This window comes from Salmo salar, chromosome ssa25 (assembly GCF_905237065.1).
Source record: "Salmo salar chromosome ssa25, Ssal_v3.1, whole genome shotgun sequence".
Classification (NCBI taxonomy): Eukaryota; Metazoa; Chordata; class Actinopteri; order Salmoniformes; family Salmonidae; genus Salmo; species Salmo salar.
In genome coordinates, this window is record NC_059466.1 from 52,478,167 (window position 1) to 52,504,471 (window position 26,305).

The window sequence follows — 26,305 nt, forward strand, 5'->3', positions numbered from 1 at the left end:
AGGGTTAGAGATATCTGTGTGTTTATAGCTGATGGTCGTAGTCAGACAGGGTTAGAGATATCTGTGTGTATATAGCTGACGGTCGGACAGGGTTAGAGATATCTGTGTGTATATAGCTGATGGTCGTAGTGGGACAGGGTTAGAGATATCTGTGTGTATATAGCTGATGGTCGGACAGGGTTAGAGATATCTGTGTGTATATAGCTGATGGTCGGACAGGGTTAGAGATATCTGTGTGTTTATAGCTGATAGTCGTAGTGGGACAGGGTTAGAGATATCTGTGTGTATATAGCTGATGGTCGGACAGGGTTAGAGATATCTGTGTGTATATAGCTGATGGTCGTAGTGGGACAGGGTTAGAGATATCTGTGTGTATATAGCTGACGGTCGGACAGGGTTAGAGATATCTGTGTGTATATAGCTGATGGTCGTAGTGGGACATGGTTAGAGATATCTGTGTGTATATAGCTGATGGTTGGACAGGGTTAGAGATATCTGTGTGTTTATAGCTGATGGTCGTAGTCAGACAGGGTTAGAGATATCTGTGTGTATATAGCTGATGGCCGGACAGGGTTAGAGATATCTGTGTGTTTATAGCTGATGGTCGTAGTGGGACAGGGTTAGAGATATCTGTGTGTATATAGCTGATGGTCGGACAGGGTTAGAGATATCTGTGTGTATATAGCTGATGGTCGGACAGGGTTAGAGATATCTGTGTGTTTATAGCTGATGGTCGTAGTGGGACAGGGTTAGAGATATCTGTGTGTTTATAGCTGATGGTCGGACAGGGTTAGAGATATCTGTGTGTTTATAGCTGATGGTCGTAGTGGGACAGGGTTAGAGATATCTGTGTGTTTATAGCTGATGGTCGGACAGGGTTAGAGATATCTGTGTGTTTATAGCTGATAGTCGTAGTGGGACAGGGTTAGAGATATCTGTGTGTATATAGCTGATGGTCGGACAGGGTTAGAGATATCTGTGTGTATATAGCTGATGGTCGTAGTGGGACAGGGTTAGAGATATCTGTGTGTTTATAGCTGATAGTCGTAGTGGGACAGGGTTAGAGATATCTGTGTGTTTATAGCTGATGGTCGTAGTCAGACAGGTTTAGAGATATCTGTGTGTATATAGCTGACGGTCGGACAGGGTTAGAGATATCTGTGTGTATATAGCTGATGGTCGTAGTGGGACAGGGTTAGAGATATCTGTGTGTATATAGCTGATGGTCGGACAGGGTTAGAGATATCTGTGTGTTTATAGCTGATGGTCGTAGTGGGACAGGGTTAGAGATATCTGTGTGTTTATAGCTGATGGTCGGACAGGGTTAGAGATATCTGTGTGTATATAGCTGATGGTCGTAGTGGGACAGGGTTAGAGATATCTGTGTGTATATAGCTGATGGTCGGACAGGGTTAGAGATATCTGTGTGTTTATAGCTGATGGTCGTAGTGGGACAGGGTTAGAGATATCTGTGTGTTTATAGCTGATGGTCGGACAGGGTTAGAGATATCTGTGTGTTTATAGCTGATAGTCGTAGTGGGACAGGGTTAGAGATATCTGTGTGTATATAGCTGATGGTCGGACAGGGTTAGAGATATCTGTGTGTATATAGCTGACGGTCGGACAGGGTTAGAGATATCTGTGTGTATATAGCTGATGGTCGTAGTGGGACAGGGTTAGAGATATCTGTGTGTATATAGCTGATGGTCGGACAGGGTTAGAGATATCTGTGTGTTTATAGCTGATGGTCGTAGTGGGACAGGGTTAGAGATATCTGTGTGTATATAGCTGATGGTCGGACAGGGTTAGAGATATCTGTGTGTATATAGCTGATGGTCGGACAGGGTTAGAGATATCTGTGTGTTTATAGCTGATAGTCGTAGTGGGACAGGGTTAGAGATATCTGTGTGTATATAGCTGATGGTCGGACAGGGTTAGAGATATCTGTGTGTATATAGCTGATAGTCGTAGTGGGACAGGGTTAGGGATATCTGTGTGTTTATAGCTGATGGTCGTAGTCAGACAGGGTTAGAGATATCTGTGTGTATATAGCTGACGGTCGGACAGGGTTAGAGATATCTGTGTGTATATAGCTGATGGTCGTAGTCAGACAGGGTTAGAGATATCTGTGTGTATATAGCTGACGGTCGGACAGGGTTAGAGATATCTGTGTGTATATAGCTGATGGTCGTAGTGGGACAGGGTTAGAGATATCTGTGTGTATATAGCTGATGGTCGGACAGGGTTAGAGATATCTGTGTGTTTATAGCTGATGGTCGTAGTGGGACAGGGTTAGAGATATCTGTGTGTATATAGCTGATGGTCGGACAGGGTTAGAGATATCTGTGTGTATATAGCTGATGGTCGTAGTGGGACAGGGTTAGAGATATCTGTGTGTTTATAGCTGATAGTCGTAGTGGGACAGGGTTAGAGATATCTGTGTGTTTATAGCTGATGGTCGTAGTCAGACAGGGTTAGAGATATCTGTGTGTATATAGCTGACGGTCGGACAGGGTTAGAGATATCTGTGTGTTTATAGCTGATGGTCGTAGTCAGACAGGGTTAGAGATATCTGTGTGTATATAGCTGACGGTCGGACAGGGTTAGAGATATCTGTGTGTATATAGCTGATGGTCGTAGTGGGACAGGGTTAGAGATATCTGTGTGTATATAGCTGATGGTCGTAGTGGGACAGGGTTAGAGATATCTGTGTGTATATAGCTGACGGTCGGACAGGGTTAGAGATATCTGTGTGTATATAGCTGATGGTCGGAGTGGGACAGGGTTAGAGATATCTGTGTGTATATAGCTGACGGTCGGACAGGGTTAGAGATATCTGTGTGTATATAGCTGATGGTCGTAGTCAGACAGGGTTAGAGATATCTGTGTGTATATAGCTGACGGTCGGACAGGGTTAGAGATATCTGTGTGTTTATAGCTGATAGTTGTAGTGGGACAGGGTTAGAGATATCTGTGTGTTTATAGCTGATGGTCGTAGTCAGACAGGGTTAGAGATATCTGTGTGTATATAGCTGACGGTCGGACAGGGTTAGAGATATCTGTGTGTTTATAGCTGATGGTCGTAGTCAGACAGGGTTAGAGATATCTGTGTGTATATAGCTGACGGTCGGACAGGGTTAGAGATATCTGTGTGTATATAGCTGATGGTCGTAGTGGGACAGGGTTAGAGATATCTGTGTGTATATAGCTGATGGTTGTAGTGGGACAGGGTTAGAGATATCTGTGTGTATATAGCTGACGGTCGGACAGGGTTAGAGATATCTGTGTGTATATAGCTGATGCTTGTAGTGGGTTAGAGATATCTGTGTGTATATAGCTGATGGTCGGACAGGGTTAGAGATATCTGTGTGTTTATAGCTGATGGTCGTAGTCAGACAGGGTTAGAGATATCTGTGTGTATATAGCTGATGGTCGGACAGGGTTAGAGATATCTGTGTGTTTATAGCTGATAGTCGTAGTGGGACAGGGTTAGAGATATCTGTGTGTATATAGCTGATGGTCGGACAGGGTTAGAGATATCTGTGTGTATATAGCTGATGGTCGTAGTGGGACAGGGTTAGAGATATCTGTGTGTATATAGCTGATGCTTGTAGTGGGTTAGAGATATCTGTGTGTATATAGCTGACGGTCGGACAGGGTTAGAGATATCTGTGTGTACAGTATAGCTGATGTGGAATGGCTAGCTCGAGACTGACAGACCTGAAAAGAGAAGAGACCCACCTGAAAGAACTGATGAGATTATACATGCTGAGGATGGTACTCAAATCTTTAGGTTTATATCTGCACCATGAGGGTTAAATCAGACAATTAGGTGTGTTTTTGTAGAGCTAATCTTTTGGTGGAAGGTACTAGTCCGCACACAGACCCCTCCCCGCGCTCAACGTCATAGAGATATGTAGATTTTCTTTTGTAGGCCTATTTCGCCGGGGAAACTGTGAAGCTTATTGCCTTTTTCTGTTTAAGAATATTTTATTATATATTGTGAGACACTTGTTGTGTCATGCAAAGCTGTTCTTTATATGGCCTAACGCATAAATGTGTTCATATGGGCAAGAATATTATATAGGTTTTATAGCAGAACAAATTGAATCTTATAAAAGAAAGGACATTTACATTTTTAACAATAATGAACATTGTGATTTTTTTAAAGACACCTAACGGCTGTGTTTGGAAGAAGAGGACCAAGGTGCAGCGTGGAGTTTGTTCATCTTTTATTTTGGATGAAAAAGGCACTTCACAAAGAAAAACCAAACGACAGCCAAACAGTCCTGTCAGGTATCCTCACAAAACAGAAATTAACTACCCACAAAACCCAAAGGAAAAACATGCTGCCTAAGTATGACTCCCAATCAGCGACAACGATTTACAGCTGTCCCTGATTGAGAGCCACACCAGGCCAAAACAAAGAAATACAAAAACATAGAAAAAAGGACATAGAATGCCCACCCAAATCACACCCTGACCCAACCTAAATAGAGACATAGAAAAGGCTCTCTCGGGTCAGGGCGTGACAGACACAAAGTAACAACAGCCTATGATTACAGGTTGGCTATACTGGTCTAGTTATATCTTGGCGCATGAAGGCGCTAGACGGGAACGACAGACCGCAAATCAGTCCTTCTGGAAGTGTCAACCCGAATACGACGGCTTCCGGGAATGTCGAGGTCGCATATCCCTGACTGGATTCGGATCCGAAAGGTGATGAATGGTCTGAAGGAGAGAAGCCAGGAGACCAATTTTCATACATAGGACGGCGTTTTGTTGATAGCTGCAATTGATAAACCTTTTTTTTTTTAGACAATTTTTTTATTTTTTTAAGTACCGCATCAAGAAGCGTCTGTATCTTTTCAGTCGAATTTTGCTCCGGCATAGAATGTTCGGTATTGTTTCCCTGACAACAATAAACGTTGCTCGTTGATGTGTTGTTGTTTTTTTTAGTCTTTATTTATTTTTATTTTTTATTGTAGGGTAGATAGATGTGTTTTCTTTCTACTAAATGTATTCGTAAAGTCATTGTATTTAATGAACTTCAAAGTACTTTTCTTAGGAGGGATTTGTTTGCGCCGCAGCCTGCAGCTAGAATTTAATTTGATTGACAGTTCTAGTTGCCTAGTGATGGATTTTTAGCCCTGCTTCTTGTTAAGCGGAATTCCTTTACTGACAAGTTAAATAACAATTCAGTGGCACTTAGAAACTACACTACATTATATATACAAATGTATGTGGACACCCCTTCAAATTAGTGGATTAGTGGATCTATTTTAGCCATAACCGTTTCCTGACAGGTGTATAAAATTGAGCACACAGCCATGCAATCTCCATAGACAAACATTGGCAGTAGAATGGGCCTTACTGATCAAAGAGCTCAGTGACTTTCAACATGTCACCATCATAGGATGCCATCTTTCCAACAAGTCAGTTCCTTACATTTCTGCCCTACTAGAGCTGCCCCCCTTTCAACTGTAAGGGCTGTTAATGTGAAGTGAAAATGTTTCGGAGCGACAACGGTTCAGCCGCAAGTGGTAGGCTACACAAGTTTACAGAACGGGACTGCCGAGAGCTGCCCTTCCAAAAAAAAAATTGCCGTTTTGAAACTGCAGTAAAAGCGTAGTAACTACAGTCGACTGGTATTTTGGACGCAGTAATTGCAGAATAACTGCAGCGTAATGCTGTTATGCTGCACTGTAACTGCAATCGTTTTTCGTAAGAGTGAAGCACATAGCACGTTAATATCGTCTGTCCTCGGTTGCATCACTCACTACCGAGTTCCAAACTGCTTCTGGAAGCAACGTCAGCACAAGAACTGTTCATCACGAGCTTCATGAAATGGGTTTCCATGGCCGAGCAGCATCACACAAGCCTAAGATCACCATGCGCAATGCCAAGCGTCAGCTGGAGTGGTGTAAAACTCGCTGCAATTGGACTCTGGAGCAGTGGAAACGCGTTCTCTGGAGTGATGAATCACGCTTCACCATCTGGCAGTGCGACGGAACGAATCTGGGTTTGGCGGATGCCAGGAGAACGCTACCTGCCCCAATGCATAGTGTCAACTGTAAAGTTTGGTGGAGGAGGAATACTGGTCTGGGGTTGTTTTTCATGGTTCGGGCCCCTTAGTTCCAGTGAAGGAAAATCTTAACGCTACAGCATACAATGACATTCTAGACGATTCTGTGCTTCCAACTTTGTGGCAACAGGTTGGGGGAAGGACCTTTCCTGTTTCAGCATGACAATGCCCCCGTGCACAAAGCGAGGTCCATACAGAAATTGTTTGTTGAGATCAGTGTGGAAGAACTAGACTGGCCTGCATAGAGCCCTGACCTCAACCCCATCAAAAACCTTTGGGATGAATTGTAACGCTGACTGCGAGCCAGGACTAATCGCCCAACATCAGTGCCCGACCTCACTAATGCTCTTGTGGCTGAATGGAAGCAAGTCCCCGCAGCAATGTTCCAACATCTAGTGGCTGTTATAGCAGCAAAGGGGGGGACCAACTCCATATTAATGACTTCCCAGAAGAGAGGAGGCTGTTATAGCAGCAATGTTCCAACATCTAGTGGAAAGCCTTCCCAGAAGAGTGGAGGCTGTTATAGCAGCAATGTTCCAACATCTAGTGGAAAGCCTTCCCAGAAGAGTGGAGGCTGTTATAGCAGCAATGTTCCAACATCTAGTGGAAAGCCTTCCCAGAAGAGAGGAGGCTGTTATAGCAGCAATGTTCCAACATCTAGTGGAAAGCCTTCCCAGAAGAGTGGAGGCTGTTATAGCAGCAATGTTCCAACATCTAGTGGAAAGCCTTCCCAGAAGAGTGGAGGCTGTTATAGCAGCAATGTTACAACATCTAGTGGAAAGCCTTCCCAGAAGAGTGGAGGCTGTTATAGCAGCAATGTACCAACATCTAGTGGAAAGCCTTCCCAGAAGAGAGGAGGCTGTTATAGCAGCAATGTTCCAACATCTAGTGGAAAGCCTTCCCAGAAGAGAGGAGGCTGTTATAGCAGCAATGTACCAACATCTAGTGGAAAGCCTTCCCAGAAGAGAGGAGGCTGTTATAACAGCAAAGGGGGGGACCAACTCCATATTAATGACTTCCCAGAAGAGTGGAGGCTGTTATAGCACCTGTGAAGGGACTCCTGTGTGTACCTGTGTGTAGACTCCTGTGTGTACCTGTGGAGGGAGTCCTGTGTGTACCTGTGGAAGGACTCCTGTGTGTACCTGTGGAGTGACTCCTGTTCATACCTGTGGAGGGACACCTGTGTGTACCTGTGGAGGGACTCCTGTGTGTACCTGTGGAGGGACTCCTGTGTGTACCTGTGGAGGGACACCTGTGTGTACCTGTGGAAGGACACCTGTGTGTACCTGTGGAGGGACTCCTGTGTGTACCTGTGGAGTGACACCTGTGTGTACCTGTGGAGGGACTCCTGTGTGTACCTGTGGAGGGACTCCTGTGTGTACCTGTGTGTAGACTCCTGTCAGTGAATGGCTTTATCTCCTAACTCTGGGTAGATTAAAAAAACACAAAAAATAAACTCATATGATATAAACAAGATAGTTATCATTCAAAACATCAATTTGGTTTGTGTCATCAGTGAAAGGATGGTACGTTGGGATAAACCATATAAACAAGCTATAGTTTAACTATGGTAGGACACGCCCATTCAGGAACAAGCTATATTTTAACTATGGTAGGACACGCCCATTCAGGAACAAGCTATAGTTTAACTGTGGCAGGACACGCCCATTCAGGAACAAGCTATAGTTTAACTGTGGCAGGACACGCCCATTCAGGAACAAGCTATATTTTAACTATGGTAGGACACGCCCATTCAGGAACAAGCTATATTTTAACTATGGTAGGACACGCCCATTCAGGAACAAGCTATATTTTAACTGTGGTAGGACACGCCCATTCAGGAACAAGCTATATTTTAACTATGGTAGGACACGCCCATTCAGGAACAAGCTATAGTTTAACTATGGCAGGACACGCCCATTCAGGAACAAGCTATATTTTAACTATGGTAGGACACGCCCATTCAGGAACAAGCTATAGTTTAACTATGGTAGGACACGCCCATTCAGGAACAAGCTATAGTTTAACTGTGGCAGGACACGCCCATTCAGGAACAAGCTATAGTTTAACTATGGCAGGACACGCCCATTCAGGAACAAGCTATAGTTTAACTATGGTAGGACACGCCCATTCAGGAACAAGCTATAGTTTAACTATGGCAGGACACGCCCATTCAGGAACAAGCTATAGTTTAACTATGGTAGGACACGCCCATTCAGGAACAAGCTATAGTTTAACTATGGTAGGACACGCCCATTCAGGAACAAGCTATAGTTTAACTATGGTAGGACACGCCCGTTCAGGAACAAGCTATAGTTTAACTGTGGCAGGACACGCCCATTCAGGAACAAGCTATAGTTTAACTGTGGCAGGACACGCCCATTCAGGAACAAGCTATAGTTTAACTATGGTAGGACACGCCCATTCAGGAACAAGCTATAGTTTAACTATGGTAGGACACGCCCATTCAGGAACAAGCTATATTTTAACTATTGCAGGACACGCCCATTCAGGAACAAGCTATATTTTAACTATTGCAGGACACGCCCATTCAGGAACAAGCTATATTTTAACTATGGCAGGACACGCCCATTCAGGAACAAGCTATAGTTTAACTGTGGCAGGACACGCCCATTCAGGAACAAGCTATAGTTTAACTGTGGCAGGACACGCCCATTCAGGAACAAGCTATAGTTTAACTGTGGCAGGACACGCCCATTCAGGAACAAGCTATAGTTTAACTATGGTAGGACACGCCCATTCAGGAACAAGCTATAGTTTAACTATGGTAGGACACGCCCATTCAGGAACAAGCTATAGTTTAACTATGGTAGGACACGCCCATTCAGGAACAAGCTATAGTTTAACTATTGCAGGACACGCCCATTCAGGAACAAGCTATATTTTAACTATGGTAGGACACATCCATTCAGGAACAAGCTATAGTTTAACTGTGGTAGGACACGCCCATTCAGGAACAAGCTATAGTTTAACTATGGTAGGACACGCCCATTCAGGAACAAGCTATAGTTTAACTATGGTAGGACACGCCCATTCAGGAACAAGCTATAGTTTAACTATGGTAGGACACGCCCATTCAGGAACAAGCTATAGTTTAACTATGGTAGGACACGCCCATTCAGGAACAAGCTATAGTTTAACTGTGGCAGGACACGCCCGTTCAGGAACAAGCTATAGTTTAACTATGGTAGGACACGCCCGTTCAGGAACAAGCTATATTTTAACTATGGTAGGACACGCCCATTCAGGAACAAGCTATAGTTTAACTATGGTAGGACACGCCCATTCAGGAACAAGCTACAGTTTAACTATGGCAGGACACGCCCATTCAGGAACAAGCTATAGTTTAACTATGGCAGGACACGCCCATTCAGGAACAAGCTATAGTTTAACTATGGTAGGACACGCCCATTCAGGAACAAGCTATAGTTTAACTATGGTAGGACACGCCCATTCAGGAACAAGCTATAGTTTAACTATGGTAGGACACGCCCATTCAGGAACAAGCTATAGTTTAACTATGGTAGAACACGCCCATTCAGGAACAAGCTATAGTTTAACTGTGGCAGGACACGCCCATTCAGGAACAAGCTATAGTTTAACTATGGCAGGACACGCCCATTCAGGAACAAGCTATAGTTTAACTATGGTAGGACACGCCCATTCAGGAACAAGCTATAGTTTAACTATGGTAGGACACGCCCATTCAGGAACAAGCTATAGTTTAACTGTGGCAGGACACGCCCATTCAGGAACAAGCTATAGTTTAACTATGGCAGGACACGCCCATTCAGGAACAAGCTATATTTTAACTATGGCAGGACACGCCCATTCAGGAACAAGCTATATTTTAACTATTGCAGGACACGCCCGTTCAGGAACAAGCTGTATTTTAACTATGGCAGGACACGCCCATTCAGGAACAAGCTAAATTTTAACTATTGCAGGACACGCCCATTCAGGAACAAGCTATATTTTAACTATGGTAGGACACGCCCATTCAGGAACAAGCTATATTTTAACTATGGCAGGACACGCCCATTCAGGAACAAGCTATAGTTTAACTATGGTAGGACACGCCCATTCAGGAACAAGCTATATTTTAACTATGGTAGGACACACCCATTCAGGAACAAGCTATAGTTTAACTGTGGCAGGACACGCCCGTTCAGGAACAAGCTATAGTTTAACTGTGGCAGGACACGCCCATTCAGGAACAAGTTATAGTTTATCTGTGGCAGGACACGCCCATTCAGGAACAAGCTATATTTTAACTATGGCAGAACACGCCCATTCAGGAACAAGCTATAGTTTAACTGTGGCAGGACACGCCCATTCAGGAACAAGCTATAGTTTAACTATGGCAGGACACGCCCATTCAGGAACAAGCTATAGTTTAACTATGGCAGGACACGCCCGTTCAGGAACAAGCTATATTTTAACTATGGCAGGACACGCCCATTCAGGAACAAGCTATATTTTAACTATTGCAGGACACGCCCGTTCAGGAACAAGCTGTATTTTAATTATGGCAGGACACGCCCATTCAGGAACAAGCTATATTTTAACTATGGTAGGACACGCCCATTCAGGAACAAGCTATAGTTTAACTATGGTAGGACACGCCCATTCAGGAACAAGCTATATTTTAACTATGGTAGGACACGCCCATTCAGGAACAAGCTATATTTTAACTATGGCAGGACACGCCCATTCAGGAACAAGCTATATTTTAACTATGGTAGGACACGCCCATTCAGGAACAAGCTATATTTTAACTATGGTAGGACACTCCCATATATAACAGCTTTCTGTCTATAGTTCATTTTTACCTCTAGACAGGCTAAACATATTGCTAAAGCTATTTTCCTACACTGGGAAATATCTAAGGTGTTGTAGTATTTGTTATGATGCATCTATTATAATTCTCATTAATAATGGTGTTGGTCTCTCTTCCTTCAGCTCCGTGAGGAAGGAGAAGGCAATGTCCTCCCTATCCCCTCCAGTCATGAGACTTACTATCCTCCCATCAAGCCCTTCTACCCCAGACACCCCACCAAGGGTTGGACTCCCTTCAGGTCTACCTGGAACCGCCAGGTAGCCCCCACCCACCAGGAGCAGCTTACAGGTAACACGCAGGACAAGCCAAAGGTCAAAGGTAACAGGCGTAACAAGGGGGAAACATGAAACGTGGCAGTTGGGGAGAAAGTCTGAAAATAGACGGGCTTTGCATGTCTATGATTATTTCCCTGAAAAAATAGAGACTTTTCCTGTCCTTCGTTTGCCTCTGTTTAACCAGATGATCCGGAGCTGTGTAGGGGCCATGTCGAGAGCCCACGCCCCACTCCAGCTACAGGTGGCTTTTGCATCCCCAGGTCTGGCCAGGCAGTCTCCCACAATCCCTACAGGCAACCTCAAGGTCCTTTACCACCTATAGAAGAGGTGAACTGCTACACAAGAGATGTACCTCATCCAGCATCAGGTAAACTCTGCATGCTGACCAACACACTGTCCCAATTATCTCTCCTTCGTCCAAAAGTGTGTACTTGGTCACTTCCCTTCACTGATTTGAAAGGGATTGAGGTGAATGAAGGGAACAAGCATGGTGGAAACTCCCACTAGCCCGTGCCTCCACTAATTCAATGCTTTATGGTGGGAACTCCCACTAGGTTAGGGTTAAGGTTAGTACTGAAGGACAGGGACCACAGTGGGAAGGTTAAGGTTAGTACTGAAGGACAGGGACCACAGTGGGAAGGTTAGTACTGAAGGACAGGGACCACAGTGGGAAGGTTAGTACTGAAGGACAGGGACCACAGTGGGAAGGTTAGTAATGAAGGACAGGGACCACAGTGGGAAGGTTAGTACTGAAGGACAGGGACAACAGTAGGAAGGTTAGTACTGAAGGACAGGGACAACAGTGGGAAGGTTAGTAATGAAGGACAGGGACCACAGTGGGAAGGTTAGTACTGAAGGACAGGGACCACAGTGGGAAGGTTAGTAATGAAGGACAGGGACAACAGTGGGAAGGTTAAGGTTAGTACTGAAGGACAGGGACAACAGTGGGAAGGTTAGTAATGAAGGACAGGGACAACAGTGGGAAGGTTAGTACTGAAGGACAGGGACAACAGTAGGAAGGTTAGTACTGAAGGACAGGGACAACAATGGGAAGGTTAAGGTTAGTACTGAAGGACAGGGACAACAGTGGGAAGGTTAGTACTGAAGGACAGGGACAACAGTAGGAAGGTTAGTACTGAAGGACAGGGACAACAGTGGGAAGGTTAGTAATGAAGGACAGGGACAACAGTGGGAAGGTTAGTACTGAAGGACAGGGACCACAGTGGGAAGGTTAGTACTGAAGGACAGGGACAACAGTGGGAAGGTTAGTACTGAAGGACAGGGACAACAGTGGGAAGGTTAGTACTGAAGGACAGGGACAACAGTGGGAAGGTTAGTACTGAAGGACAGGGACCACAGTGGGAAGGTTAGTACTGAAGGACAGGGACCACAGTGGGAAGGTTAGTACTGAAGGACAGGGACCACAGTGGGAAGGTTAAGGTTAGTACTGAAGGACAGGGACAACAGTGGGAAGGTTAGTAATGAAGGACAGGGACAACAGTGGGAAGGTTAGTACTGAAGGACAGGGACAACAGTGGGAAGGTTAGTACTGAAGGACAGGGACAACAGTGGGAAGGTTAAGGTTAGTACTGAAGGACAGGGACAACAGTGGGAAGGTTAGTAATGAAGGACAGGGACAACAGTGGGAAGGTTAAGGTTAGTACTGAAGGACAGGGACAACAGTGGGAAGGTTAAGGTTAGTAATGAAGGACAGGGACAACAGTGGGAAGGTTAGTACTGAAGGACAGGGACAACAGTGGGAAGGTTAGTACTGAAGGACAGGGACAACAGTGGGAAGGTTAGTACTGAAGGACAGGGACAACAGTGGGAAGGTTAAGGTTAGTACTGAAGGACAGGGACAACAGTGGGAAGGTTAAGGTTAGTACTGAAGGACAGGGACAACAGTGGGAAGGTTAAGGTTAGTACTGAAGGACAGGGACAACAGTGGGAAGGTTAGTACTGAAGGACAGGGACAACAGTGGGAAGGTTAAGGTTAGTACTGAAGGACAGGGACAACAGTGGGAAGGTTAGTAATGAAGGACAGGGACAACAGTAGGAAGGTTAGTAATGAAGGACAGGGACAACAGTAGGAAGGTTAGTAATGAAGGACAGGGACCACAGTGGGAAGGTTAAGGTTAGTACTGAAGGACAGGGACAACAGTGGGAAGGTTAGTACTGAAGGACAGGGACAACAGTGGGAAGGTTAAGGTTAGTACTGAAGGACAGGGACAACAGTGGGAAGGTTAGTAATGAAGGACAGGGACAACAGTGGGAAGGTTAGTACTGAAGGACAGGGACAACAGTGGGAAGGTTAGTAATGAAGGACAGGGACCACAGTGGGAAGGTTAAGGTTAGTACTGAAGGACAGGGACAACAGTGGGAAGGTTAGTACTGAAGGACAGGGACAACAGTGGGAAGGTTAGTACTGAAGGACAGGGACAACAGTGGGAAGGTTAGTACTGAAGGACAGGGACAACAGTGGGAAGGTTAGTACTGAAGGACAGGGACAACAGTGGGAAGGTTAGTACTGAAGGACAGGGACAACAGTGGGAAGGTTAGTACTGAAGGACAGGGACAACAGTGGGAAGGTTAGTACTGAAGGACAGGGACAACAGTGGGAAGGTTAAGGTTAGTACTGAAGGACAGGGACAACAGTGGGAAGGTTAAGGTTAGTACTGAAGGACAGGGACAACAGTGGGAAGGTTAGTACTGAAGGACAGGGACAACAGTGGGAAGGTTAAGGTTAGTACTGAAGGACAGGGACAACAGTGGGAAGGTTAAGGTTAGTACTGAAGGACAGGGACAACAGTGGGAAGGTTAGTACTGAAGGACAGGGACAACAGTGGGAAGGTTAAGGTTAGTACTGAAGGACAGGGACAACAGTGGGAAGGTTAAGGTTAGTAATGAAGGACAGGGACAACAGTGGGAAGGTTAGTAATGAAGGACAGGGACAACAGTGGGAAGGTTAGTAATGAAGGACAGGGACAACAGTGGGAAGGTTAGTACTGAAGGACAGGGACAACAGTGGGAAGGTTAGTACTGAAGGACAGGGACAACAGTAGGAAGGTTAGTACTGAAGGACAGGGACAACAGTGGGAAGGTTAGTACTGAAGGACAGGGACCACAGTGGGAAGGTTAGTACTGAAGGACAGGGACAACAGTGGGAAGGTTAGTACTGAAGGACAGGGACCACAATGGGAAGGTTAAGGTTAGTACTGAAGGACAGGGACAACAATGGGAAGGTTAAGGTTAGTACTGAAGGACAGGGACAACAATGGGAAGGTTAAGGTTAGTACTGAAGGACAGGGACAACAGTGGGAAGGTTAGTAATGAAGGACAGGGACCACAGTGGGAAGGTTAAGGTTAGTAATGAAGGACAGGGACAACAGTGGGAAGGTTAGTACTGAAGGACAGGGACCACAGTGGGAAGGTTAAGGTTAGTACTGAAGGACAGGGACAACAGTGGGAAGGTTAGTACTGAAGGACAGGGACAACAGTGGGAAGGTTAAGGTTAGTACTGAAGGACAGGGACAACAGTGGGAAGGTTAGTACTGAAGGACAGGGACAACAGTGGGAAGGTTAAGGTTAGTACTGAAGGACAGGGACAACAGTGGGAAGGTTAGTACTGAAGGACAGGGACAACAGTGGGAAGGTTAGTACTGAAGGACAGGGACAACAGTGGGAGCTTTGGTAAGACACACTTCAGAGAAAGAGGAACGAGATATTATTGGGACGCACCTGTGAGTTAACGGGAGGTATTTTAGAGACAGGAAGTGCTGCTAGGTTTTAGAAGACACTTCCTGTGATGTATTAGTGTGAGGTAGAGACGGCGTGATGCCATGGTATGACCATGTAAAGCTTGTACACTATGTAATGAACAGGGTGAGATTTGGGAAGAAACCAGTATAACCCATTGTAACGAGACAGGATTCATCAAATCCACCTCCTTTATAAAACGACTTTCTACCTCTGAACAAATGTTATTTACCGCACCTGTAGTGCAAACGTGTTCTTCAGGAAGCATGAAAATCAAGTTACCCCCTTCCTCCTCTTCCAATCTGTAACATTATGGAGCCTTTATATGTAACTAGGCAACCTTTATGTAACCTTTACGTAACTAGGCAACCTTTATGTAACCTTTACGTAACTAGGCAACCTTTATGTAACCTTTACGTAACTAGGCAACCTTTATGTAACCTTTACGTAACTAGGCAACCTTTATGTAACGTTTACGTAACTAGGCAACCTTTATGTAACTCCAAACAGTTTCTTATTATAATAATATACACCATTTAACCGGACGCTTTTATCCAAAGAGATTTAGAGTTATTTGTGAATACGTTTTACATATGGGTGACTGCGGGAATCGAACCCACAACCCTGGTCGTGCTCCATGCTCCTGACCTTCTTCTGGAGCCGTTGTTGTTTAAACCCACAGGTTCATACATTCATTATTGTCATGCAATATGTCATCAATCAAGAACAACAGGTCGACATTTAAATGATCTAGTTTGTTTGTTTGTTTGTTTGTTTGTTTGTTTGTTTGTTTCTAAAAGGTTTGGAGGAGCAGGAGGCTAGGCTACTGAGGGGAGTGAAGTTTGAGGTCACGGATGAGACACCCAGGGTTCAGATGAGTCCCATCCCAGAGACAGAGCCTCTTTGGCGGGTAGAGAGTACAAGACACCTCCCTGGAGATCCACCTCACGGACAGGTGATGACAGAAACGAATAGCCTTTTCTGTCAAAATACCATTTTGTCAAAAGTGTTTGGTTTCACTACAAGTAAGCCTTGTCCTAGCCAGGACGGCCCATCGGGCAGGAGTCCATCTCCTGTTTCTGTAGCGTGAGGCAGCCAGAACGGCCCATAGGGCAGGGGTCCATCTCCTGTTTCTGTAGCGTGAGGCAGCCAGAACGGCCCATAGGGCAGGAGTTCATCTCCTGTTTTTGTAGCGTGAGGCAGCCAGAACGGCCCGGCCCATAGGGCAGGAGTCTATCTCCTGTTTCTGTAGCGTGAGGCAGCCAGAACGGCCCGGCCCATAGGGCAGGAGTCCATCTCCTGTTTCTGTAGCGTGAGGCAGCCAGAACGGCCCATAGGGCAGGGGTCCATCTCCTGTTTCTGTAGCGAGAGGCAGCCAGAACGGCCCATAGGGCAGGAGTCCATCTCCTGGTTCTGTAGCGTGAGGCAACCAGAACGGCCCGGCCCATAGGGCAGGAGTCTATCTCCTGTTTCTGTAGCGAGAGGCAGCCAGAACGGCCCATAGGGCAGGAGTCCAACTCCTGTTTTTGTAGCGAGAGGCAGCCAGAACGGCCCATAGGGCAGGAGTCTATCTCCTGTTTCTGTAGCGTGAGGCAGCCAGAACGGCCCATAGGGCAGGAGTCCATCTCCTGTTTCTGTAGCGTGAGGCAGCCAGAGCGGCCCGGCCCATAGGGCAGGAGTCTATCTCCTGTTTCTGTAGCGTGAGGCAGCCAGAACGGCCCGGCCCATAGGGCAGGAGTCCATCTCCTGTTTCTGTAGCGTGAGGCAGCCAGAACGGCCCGGCCCATAGGGCAGGAGTCTACCTCCTGTTTCTGTAGCGTGAGGCAGCCAGAGCGGCCCGGCCCATAGGGCAGGAGTCCACCTCCTGTTTCTGTAGCGTGAGGCAGCCAGAACGGCCCATAGGGCAGGAGTCCATCTCCTGTTTCTGTAGCGTGAGGCAGCCAGAACGGCCCATAGGGCAGGAGTCCATCTCCTGTTTCTGTAGCGTGAGGCAGCCAGAACGGCCCGGCCCATAGGGCAGGAGTCCATCTCCTGTTTCTGTAGCGTGAGGCAGCCAGAACGGCCCGGCCCATAGGGCAGGAGTCCATCTCCTGTTTCTGTAGCGAGAGGCAGCCAGAACGGCCCATAGGGCAGGAGTCCATCTCCTGTTTCTGTAGCGAGAGGCAGCCAGAACGGCCCGGCCCATAGGGCAGGAGTCTATCTCCTGTTTCTGTAGCGTGAGGCAGCCAGAACGGCCCATAGGGCAGGAGTCCATCTCCTGTTTCTGTAGCGTGAGGCAGCCAGAACGGCCCATAGGGCAGGAGTCCATCTCCTGTTTCTGTAGCGTGAGGCAGCCAGAACGGCCCGGCCCATAGGGCAGGAGTCCATCTCCTGTTTCTGTAGCGTGAGGCAGCCAGAACGGCCCATAGGGCAGGAGTCCATCTCCTGTTTCTGTAGCGTGAGGCAGCCAGAACGGCCCGGCCCATAGGGCAGGAGTCCATCTCCTGTTTCTGTAGCGAGAGGCAGCCAGAACGGCCCATAGGGCAGGAGTCCATCTCCTGTTTCTGTAGCGTGAGGCAGCCAGAACGGCCCATAGGGCAGGAGTCCATCTCCTGTTTCTGTAGCGTGAGGCAGCCAGAACGGCCCGGCCCATAGGGCAGGAGTCCATCTCCTGTTTCTGTAGCGAGAGGCAGCCAGAACGGCCCATAGGGCAGGAGTCCATCTCCTGTTTCTGTAGCGAGAGGCAGCCAGAACGGCCCATAGGGCAGGAGTCCAACTCCTGTTTTTGTAGCGAGAGGCAGCCAGAACGGCCCATAGGGCAGGAGTCTATCTCCTGTTTCTGTAGCGTGAGGCAGCCAGAACGGCCCATAGGGCAGGAGTCCATCTCCTGTTTCTGTAGCGTGAGGCAGCCAGAACGGCCCGGCCCATAGGGCAGGAGTCCATCTCCTGTTTCTGTAGCGTGAGGCAGCCAGAACGGCCCATAGGGCAGGAGTCCATCTCCTGTTTCTGTAGCGAGAGGCAGCCAGAACGGCCCGGCCCATAGGGCAGGAGTCTACCTCCTGTTTATGTAGCGTGAGGCAGCCAGAGCGGCCCGGCCCATAGGGCAGGAGTCCATCTCCTGTTTCTGTAGCGTGAGGCAGCCAGAACGGCCCATTGGGCAGGAGTCTACCTCCTGTTTCTGTAGCGTGAGGCAGCCAGAACGGCCCATTGGGCAGGAGTCTACCTCCTGTTTCTGTAGCGTGAGGCAGACAGAACGGCCCGGCCCATAGGGCAGGAGTCTATCTCCTGTTTCTGTAGCGTGAGGCAGCCAGAACGGCCCGGCCCATAGGGCAGGAGTCCATCTCCTGTTTCTGTAGCGTGAGGCAGCCAGAACGGCCCATAGGGCAGGAGTCCACCTCCTGTTTCTGTAGCGTGAGGCAGCCAGAACGGCCCATAGGGCAGGAGTCCATCTCCTGTTTCTGTAGCGTGAGGCAGCCAGAACGGCCCGGCCCATAGGGCAGGAGTCCACCTCCTGTTTCTGTAGCGAGAGGCAGCCAGAACGGCCCGGCCCATAGGGCAGGAGTCTACCTCCTGTTTATGTAGCGTGAGGCAGCCAGAGCGGCCCGGCCCATAGGGCAGGAGTCCATCTCCTGTTTCTGTAGCGTGAGGCAGCCAGAACGGCCCATTGGGCAGGAGTCTACCTCCTGTTTCTGTAGCGTGAGGCAGCCAGAACGGCCCATTGGGCAGGAGTCTACCTCCTGTTTCTGTAGCGTGAGGCAGCCAGAACGGCCCGGCCCATAGGGCAGGAGTCTATCTCCTGTTTCTGTAGCGTGAGGCAGCCAGAACGGCCCATAGGGCAGGAGTCCATCTCCTGTTTCTGTAGCGTGAGGCAGCCAGAACGGCCCGGCCCATAGGGCAGGAGTCCATCTCCTGTTTCTGTAGCGTGAGGCAGCCAGAACGGCCCATAGGGCAGGAGTCCATCTCCTGTTTCTGTAGCGTGAGGCAGCCAGAACGGCCCCATAGGGCAGGAGTCCATCTCCTGTTTCTGTAGCGTGAGGCAGCCAGAACGGCCCGCATAGGGCAGGAGTCCATCTCCTGTTTCTGTAGCGTGAGGCAGCCAGAACGGCCCATTGGGCAGGAGTCTACCTCCTGTTTCTGTAGCGTGAGGCAGCCAGAACGGCCCATTGGGCAGGAGTCTATCTCCTGTTTCTGTAGCGAGAGGCAGCCAGAACGGCCCCATAGGGCAGGAGTCTATCTCCTGTTTCTGTAGCGTGAGGCAGCCAGAACGGCCCGGCCCATAGGGCAGGAGTCCACCTCCTGTTTCTGTAGCGTGAGGCAGCCAGAACGGCCCATAGGGCAGGAGTCCATCTCCTGTTTCTGTAGCGTGAGGCAGCCAGAACGGCCCGGCCCATAGGGCAGGAGTCTACCTCCTGTTTATGTAGCGTGAGGCAGCCAGAGCGGCCCGGCCCATAGGGCAGGAGTCCATCTCCTGTTTCTGTAGCGTGAGGCAGCCAGAACGGCCCATTGGGCAGGAGTCCACCTCCTGTTTCTGTAGCGTGAGGCAGCCAGAACGGCCCATTGGGCAGGAGTCTACCTCCTGTTTCTGTAGCGTGAGGCAGCCAGAACGGCCCGGCCCATAGGGCAGGAGTCCATCTCCTGTTTCTGTAGCGTGAGGCAGCCAGAACGGCCCGGCCCATAGGGCAGGAGTCCATCTCCTGTTTCTGTAGCGTGAGGCAGCCAGAACGGCCCATAGGGCAGGAGTCCACCTCCTGTTTCTGTAGCGTGAGGCAGCCAGAACGGCCCATAGGGCAGGAGTCCATCTCCTGTTTCTGTAGCGTGAGGCAGCCAGAACGGCCCGGCCCATAGGGCAGGAGTCCATCTCCTGTTTCTGTAGCGTGAGGCAGCCAGAACGGCCCGGCCCATAGGGCAGGAGTCCATCTCCTGTTTCTGTAGCGTGAGGCAGCCAGAACGGCCCATAGGGCAGGAGTCCATCTCCTGTTTCTGTAGCGTGAGGCAGCCAGAACGGCCCATAGGGCAGGAGTCCATCTCCTGTTTCTGTAGCGTGAGGCAGCCAGAACGGCCCATAGGGCAGGAGTCCATCTCCTGTTTCTGTAGCGAGAGGCAGCCAGAACGGCCCGGCCCATAGGGCAGGAGTCTACCTCCTGTTTCTGTAGCGTGAGGCAGCCAGACCGGCCCATAGGGCAGGAGTCCATCTCCTGTTTCTGTAGCGTGAGGCAGCCAGAACGGCCCATAGGGCAGGAGTCCATCTCCTGTTTCTGTAGCGTGAGGCAGCCACAACGGCCCGCCCATAGGGCAGGAGTCCATCTCCTGTTTCTGTAGCGTGAGGCAGCCAGAACGGCCCATTGGGCAGGAGTCTTTCTCCTGTTTCTTTAGCGTGAGGCAGCCAGAACGGCCCGGCCCATAGGGCAGGAGTCCATCTCCTGTTTCTGTAGCGAGAGGCAGCCAGAACGGCCCGGCCCATAGGGCAGGAGTCCACCTCCTGTTTCTGTAGCGTGAGGCAGCCAGAACGGCCCATAGGGCAGGAGTCTATCTCCTGTTTCTGTAGCGTGAGGCAGCCAGAACGGCCCGGCCCATAGGGCAGGAGTCTATCTCCTGTTTCTGTAGCGTGAGGCAGCCAGAACGGCCCATAGGGCAGGAGTCTATCTCCTGTTTCTGTAGCGTGAGGCAGCCAGAACGGCCCGGCCCATAGGGCAGGAGTCTATCTCCTGTTTCTGTAGCGTGAGGCAGCCAGAACGGCCCATATGGCAGGAGTCCATCTCCTGTTTCTGTAGCGTGAGGCAGCCAGAACGGCCCGGCCCATAGGGCAGGAGTCCATCTCCTGTTTCTGTAGCGAGAGGCAGCCAGAACAGCCCATAGGGCAGGAGTCTATCTCCTGTTTCTGTAGCGTGAGGCAGCCAGAACGGCCCGGCCCATAGGGCAGGAGTCCATCTCCTGTTTCTGTAGCGAGAGGCAGCCAGAACGGCCCATAGGGCAGGAGTCCATCTCCTGTTTCTGTAGCGTGAGGCAGCCAGAACGGCCCATAGGGCAGGAGTCTATCTCCTGTTTCTGTAGCGTGACTAGTCTCAACAATTTCAACATAACTGATAATCTTTATTGTATATTCCAGGCTGCACATCAGGAAGTTGGGAGGCCTGTGTTTATACACCCTGATGACAGGTACAGTATCTCTCCGACCTTCTAGAGCAGGTGAGGGGAGTTCCTTACTGAGACCTAGACAACCAGGTGAGGAGAGTTCCTTACTGAGACCTAGACAACCAGGTGAGGGGAGTTCCTTACTGAGACCTAGACAACCAGGTGAGGGGAGGTCCTTACTGAGACCTAGACAACCAGGTGAGGAGAGTTCCTTACTGAGACCTAGACAACCAGGTGAGGGGAGTTCCTTACTGAGACCTAGACAACCAGGTGAGGAGAGGTCCTTACTGATACCTAGACAACCAGGTGAGGGGAGACCTAGACAACCAGGTGAGGGGAGACCTGGACAACCAGGTGAGGGGAGTTCCTTACTGAGACCTAGACAACCAGGTGAGGGGAGACCTTGACAACCAGGTGAGGGGAGACCTAGACAACCAGGTGAGGGGAGTTCCTTACTGAGACCTGGACAACCAGGTGAGGAGAGTTCCTTACTGAGACCTAGACAACCAGGTGAGGAGAGTTCCTTACTGAGACCTAGACAACCAGGTGAGGGGAGTTCCTTACTGAGACCTAGACAACCAGGTGAGGAGAGTTCCTTACTGAGACCTAGACAACCAGGTGAGGAGAGTTCCTTACTGAGACCTAGACAACCAGGTGAGGGGAGGTCCTTACTGAGACCTAGACAACCAGGTGAGGGGAGTTCCTTACTGAGACCTAGACAACCAGGTGAGGGGAGTTCCTTACTGAGACCTGGACAACCAGGTGAGGGGAGTTCCTTACTGAGACCTTGACAACCAGGTGAGGGGAGTTCCTTACTGAGACCTAGACAACCAGGTGAGGGGAGTTCCTTACTGAGACCTAGACAACCAGGTGAGGAGAGTTCCTTACTGAGACCTAGACAACCAGGTGAGGGGAGGTCCTTACTGAGACCTAGACAACCAGGTGAGGAGAGTTCCTTACTGAGACCTAGACAACCAGGTGAGGGGAGTTCCTTACTGAGACCTAGACAACCAGGTGAGGGGAGTTCCTTACTGAGACCTAGACAACCAGGTGAGGAGAGTTCCTTACTGAGACCTAGACAACCAGGTGAGGGGAGTTCCTTACTGAGACCTAGACAACCAGGTGAGGGGAGGTCCTTACTGAGACCTGGACAACCAGGTGAGGGGAGTTCCTTACTGAGACCTGGACAACCAGGTGAGGAGAGGTCCTTACTGAGACCTAGACAACCAGGTGAGGGGAGTTCCTTACTGAGACCTAGACAACCAGGTGAGGAGAGGTCCTTACAGAGACCTAGACAACCAGGTGAGGGGAGACCTAGACAACCAGGTGAGGGGAGACCTGGACAACCAGGTGAGGGGAGTTCCTTACTGAGACCTAGACAACCAGGTGAGGGGAGACCTTGACAACCAGGTGAGGGGAGACCTAGACAACCAGGTGAGGGGAGTTCCTTACTGAGACCTGGACAACCAGGTGAGGGGAGTTCCTTACTGAGACCTAGACAACCAGGTGAGGGGAGTTCCTTACTGAGACCTAGACAACCAGGTGAGGGAGTTCCTTACTGATTTTACTGGACCTAGACAACCAGGTGAGGGGAGTTCCTTACTGAGCCCTAGACAACCAGGTGAGGGGAGTTCCTTACTGAGACCTAGACAACCAGGTGAGGAGAGTTCCTTACTGAGACCTAGACAACCAGGTGAGGGGAGTTCCTTACTGAGACCTGGACAACCAGGTGAGGGGAGGTCCTTACTGATTGGTGACCTTATTTCATCCATCAAGTCCAAGGGAGGAGGGAAAACCCGCAGACACTCGGGATGAGTTGGACACGTGCTCTAGACCTTTGAATGATGCATGCACTCAAACACTTGGCCTCTATTGGTTGACTTATACTGAACAAAACGCAACATGCAACAATTTCAAAGATTTTACTGAGTTACAGTTCATAGATTTAAATCAGTCTATTGAAATAAATTCATTATTCCCTAATCTATGGATTTCAAATGACTGGGCAAAGGTGCACCCACTGGGGAGCCGGGTCCACCCACTGGGGAGCCAGGCCCAGCCACTGGGGAGCCGGGCCCAGCCACTGGGGAGCCGGGCCCAGCCACTGGGGAGCCGGGCCCACCCACTGGGGAGCCGGGCCCAGCCACTGGGGAGCCAGGCCCAGCCACTGGGGAGCCAGGCCCAGCCACTGGGGAGCCAGGCCCAGCCACTGGGGAGCCAGGCCCAGCCACTGGGGAGCCAGGCCCACCCACTGGGGAGCCAGGCCCAGCCACTGGGGAGCCAGGCCCAGCCACTGGGGAGCCAGGCCCAGCCACTGAGGAGCCAGGTCCAGCCACTGGGGAGCCAGGCCCAGCCACTGGGGAGCCAGGCCCAGCCACTGGGGAGCCAGGCCCAACCACTGGGGAGCCAGGCCCAGCCACTGGGGAGCCAGGCCCAGCCACTGGGGAGCCAGGTCCAGCCACTGGGGAGCCAGGCCCAGCTAATCATAGAGTTCTCACATTTCCTGTCCGTGTCATTTTGTTTTTCCCGAAGATTTACTTTGTTCTACTTTGTTTTATTTATTTTGTTCATAAGTGTTTGTGTCAACACCTGCTACCAACTAGCAAGCTGTAGCTAGCTAGCTAGCTAGGTTGCAATGGAGCTCGCTTCCCCTAGAATAGCTAACAAACCTTTCCAGTGCTGTAGACGCTGGAACAATATTTACAATCTGGAGTTCCAACGCGGCAATTGTTTGCTAGTGGAGATTCACAGGAATGAGGTGGCTATGCTTAGCAAGCAAATCTCAATTCTGTTCAAACTTAAGGGGCGAAAACACAAATTGGAATCTTCTCGTTCTTAACTCCTATGGCTGGACGCCGCTCGGGCCTGATGGATGTTTCCCTGCCTTGTCATCCGTTCATCTGTGAAGAACAGCAAGAAGAATGTTCCAATCGCCGCTGGTCCTGCTGCTAAGCGGACGGGAGTGACTACGAGAGGTTCGTAGCAGATTAACATAAGGAAGAATTTAGCTGCACTGGTGCCTGATCTACCTGTACCTTCATTACTGGGACTGCCTCTGTCTGCGATGGTGGTGCTGACTCCAACTATGCTGACTCCAGCAGTGGCTTCGTCATGGAGTTTGGCTCCTTTCCCTCTCTCTGGATCTGACGGGGCGCTGCCTGCTCTGGGAGGTCTGGACGTATCGCCAGATGCAGCGGGCGCATTCTTTCCTGCTTCTCGTGGGCCCGTGAAAGGTTCAACGAATTGTGTGAGGGGTAGAAATGGCCGGGATTTATCAATTCTCCGGCCATTGTATTGTTCAGTTCAACGGTGAAAACGTTGTGCTATCCAGGAGCACGAGTAAAGGACATCCAATAAGATGCTCCCAAACATTTTAAAGCAGTATCCAAATCCATCGGATGTGGTGATCACAATATAGAAGCCATGGATAATATAGAGCTGGCTGGGTTTACCGTTCAGGACAGAGCAGCTACGTCTGGAAAGACGAGGGGCGGTGGTGTGTGTCTATTTGTCAATGACTGCTGGTGCGCGATGTCTAATATTAAGGAAGTCTTGAGGTATTGCTCTCTTGAGGTAGAATACCTGATGATAAGGAGTGTACCACCTCGGTCACTGGCTTCATCAACAAGTGCATCGACGACGTCGTCCCCACAATGACCGTACGTACATATCCTAACCAGAAGCCATGGATCACAGGCAACATCTGCACTGAGCTAAAGGCTAGAGTTGCCGCTATCATGGAGCGGGACACTAATCTAGACCTTTATAAAAAATCCCACAATGCCCTCAGACAAACGATCAAAAAGGCAAATAGTCAATACAGGACTAAGATTGAATCCTACTACACTAGCTGTGACGCTCGTCAGATGTGGCAGGGCTTGCAAACTATTACAGCCTACAAAGGGAAACCCAGCCGCGAGCTGCCCAGTGACGCGAGCCTACCAGACGAGCTAAATGCCTTTAATGCTGGCTTCGAGGCAAGAAACACTGAAGCATGCATGAGAGCCCCAGCTGTTCCGGATGACTGTGTGATCACGCTCTTGGTAACCGATGTGAGCAAGACCTTTAAACAGGTCTACATTCGCAAAGCCACGGGGCCAGTGTCTTCACTGACATTTTCAACCTCGCCGTGACCTCGTCTGTAATACCTGCATGTTTCTAATAGACCACCATAGTCCCTGTGGCCAGAAAAGCAAAGGTAACCTGCCTAAATGACTACACTCACGTCCGTAGCCATGAAGTGCTTTGAAAGGCTGGTCATGGCTCACATCAACAACATCATCCCAGAAACCCTAGACCCACTCCAATTCGCATACCACCTCAACAGATCCACAGACGATGCAATCTCTATTGCCACTCCACACTGCCCTTTCACACCTGGACAAAAGGAACACCTACGTGAGAATGCTATTCATTGACTACATCTCAGCGTTCAACACCATAGTGCCCTCAAAGCTCATCAATAAGCTAAGGACCCTGGGACTAAACACCTCCCTCTGCAACTGGATCCTGGACTTCCTGACGGACCGCCCCCAGGTGGTGAGGGTAGGTAACAACACATCCGCCACACTGATCCTCAACACGGGGGCCCCTCATGGGTGGGTGCTCAGCCCCCTCCTGTACTCCCTGTTCACCCACGACTGCATGACCAGGCACGACTCCAACACCATCATTAAGGTGCTGACGACACAACAGTGGTAGGCCTGATCACCGACAACGATGAGACAACCTATAGGGAGGAGGTCAGAGACCTGGCAGTGTGGTGCCAGGACAACTACCTCTCCCTCAATGGCAGCAAGACAAAGGAGATGATTGTGGACTACAGGAAAAGGAGGACCGAGCACGCCCCCATTCTCATCGAAGGGGCTGTAGTGGAGCAGGTTGAGAGCTTCAAGTTCCTTGGTGTCCACATCACCAACAAACTAACATGGTCCAAGCACACCAAGACAGTCGTGAAGAGGGCACGACAAAACCTTTTCTTTCTCAGGAGACTGAAAAAATTTTGGCATGGGTCCTGAGATCCTCAAAAAGTTCTACAGCTGGACCATCGAGAGTTTCCTGACCGGTTGCATCACCGCCTGGTATGGCAACTGCTCGGCATCTAACCGTAAGGTGCTACAGAGGGTAGTACGTACGGCCCAGTACATCACTGGGGCCAAGCTTCCTGCCATCCAGGACCTCTATACCAGGCGGTGTCAGAGGAAGGCCCTAAAAACT

General features: G+C 49.4%; 1 protein-coding gene across 1 annotated transcript in view; it reads left to right on the forward strand.

The window, feature by feature from the left end:
- The window catches only part of LOC106591519 (uncharacterized), a 34,490-nt gene that overhangs the window by 3,586 nt on the left and 4,599 nt on the right, over positions 1-26,305 (forward strand). The window contains exons 3-6 of the mRNA XM_045707454.1: positions 11,069-11,264; positions 11,406-11,588; positions 15,778-15,932; positions 21,063-21,112. Coding sequence (XP_045563410.1) covers positions 11,069-11,264; positions 11,406-11,588; positions 15,778-15,932; positions 21,063-21,112 — 584 coding nt within the window. The remainder of the gene's footprint in view (positions 1-11,068; positions 11,265-11,405; positions 11,589-15,777; positions 15,933-21,062; positions 21,113-26,305) is intronic.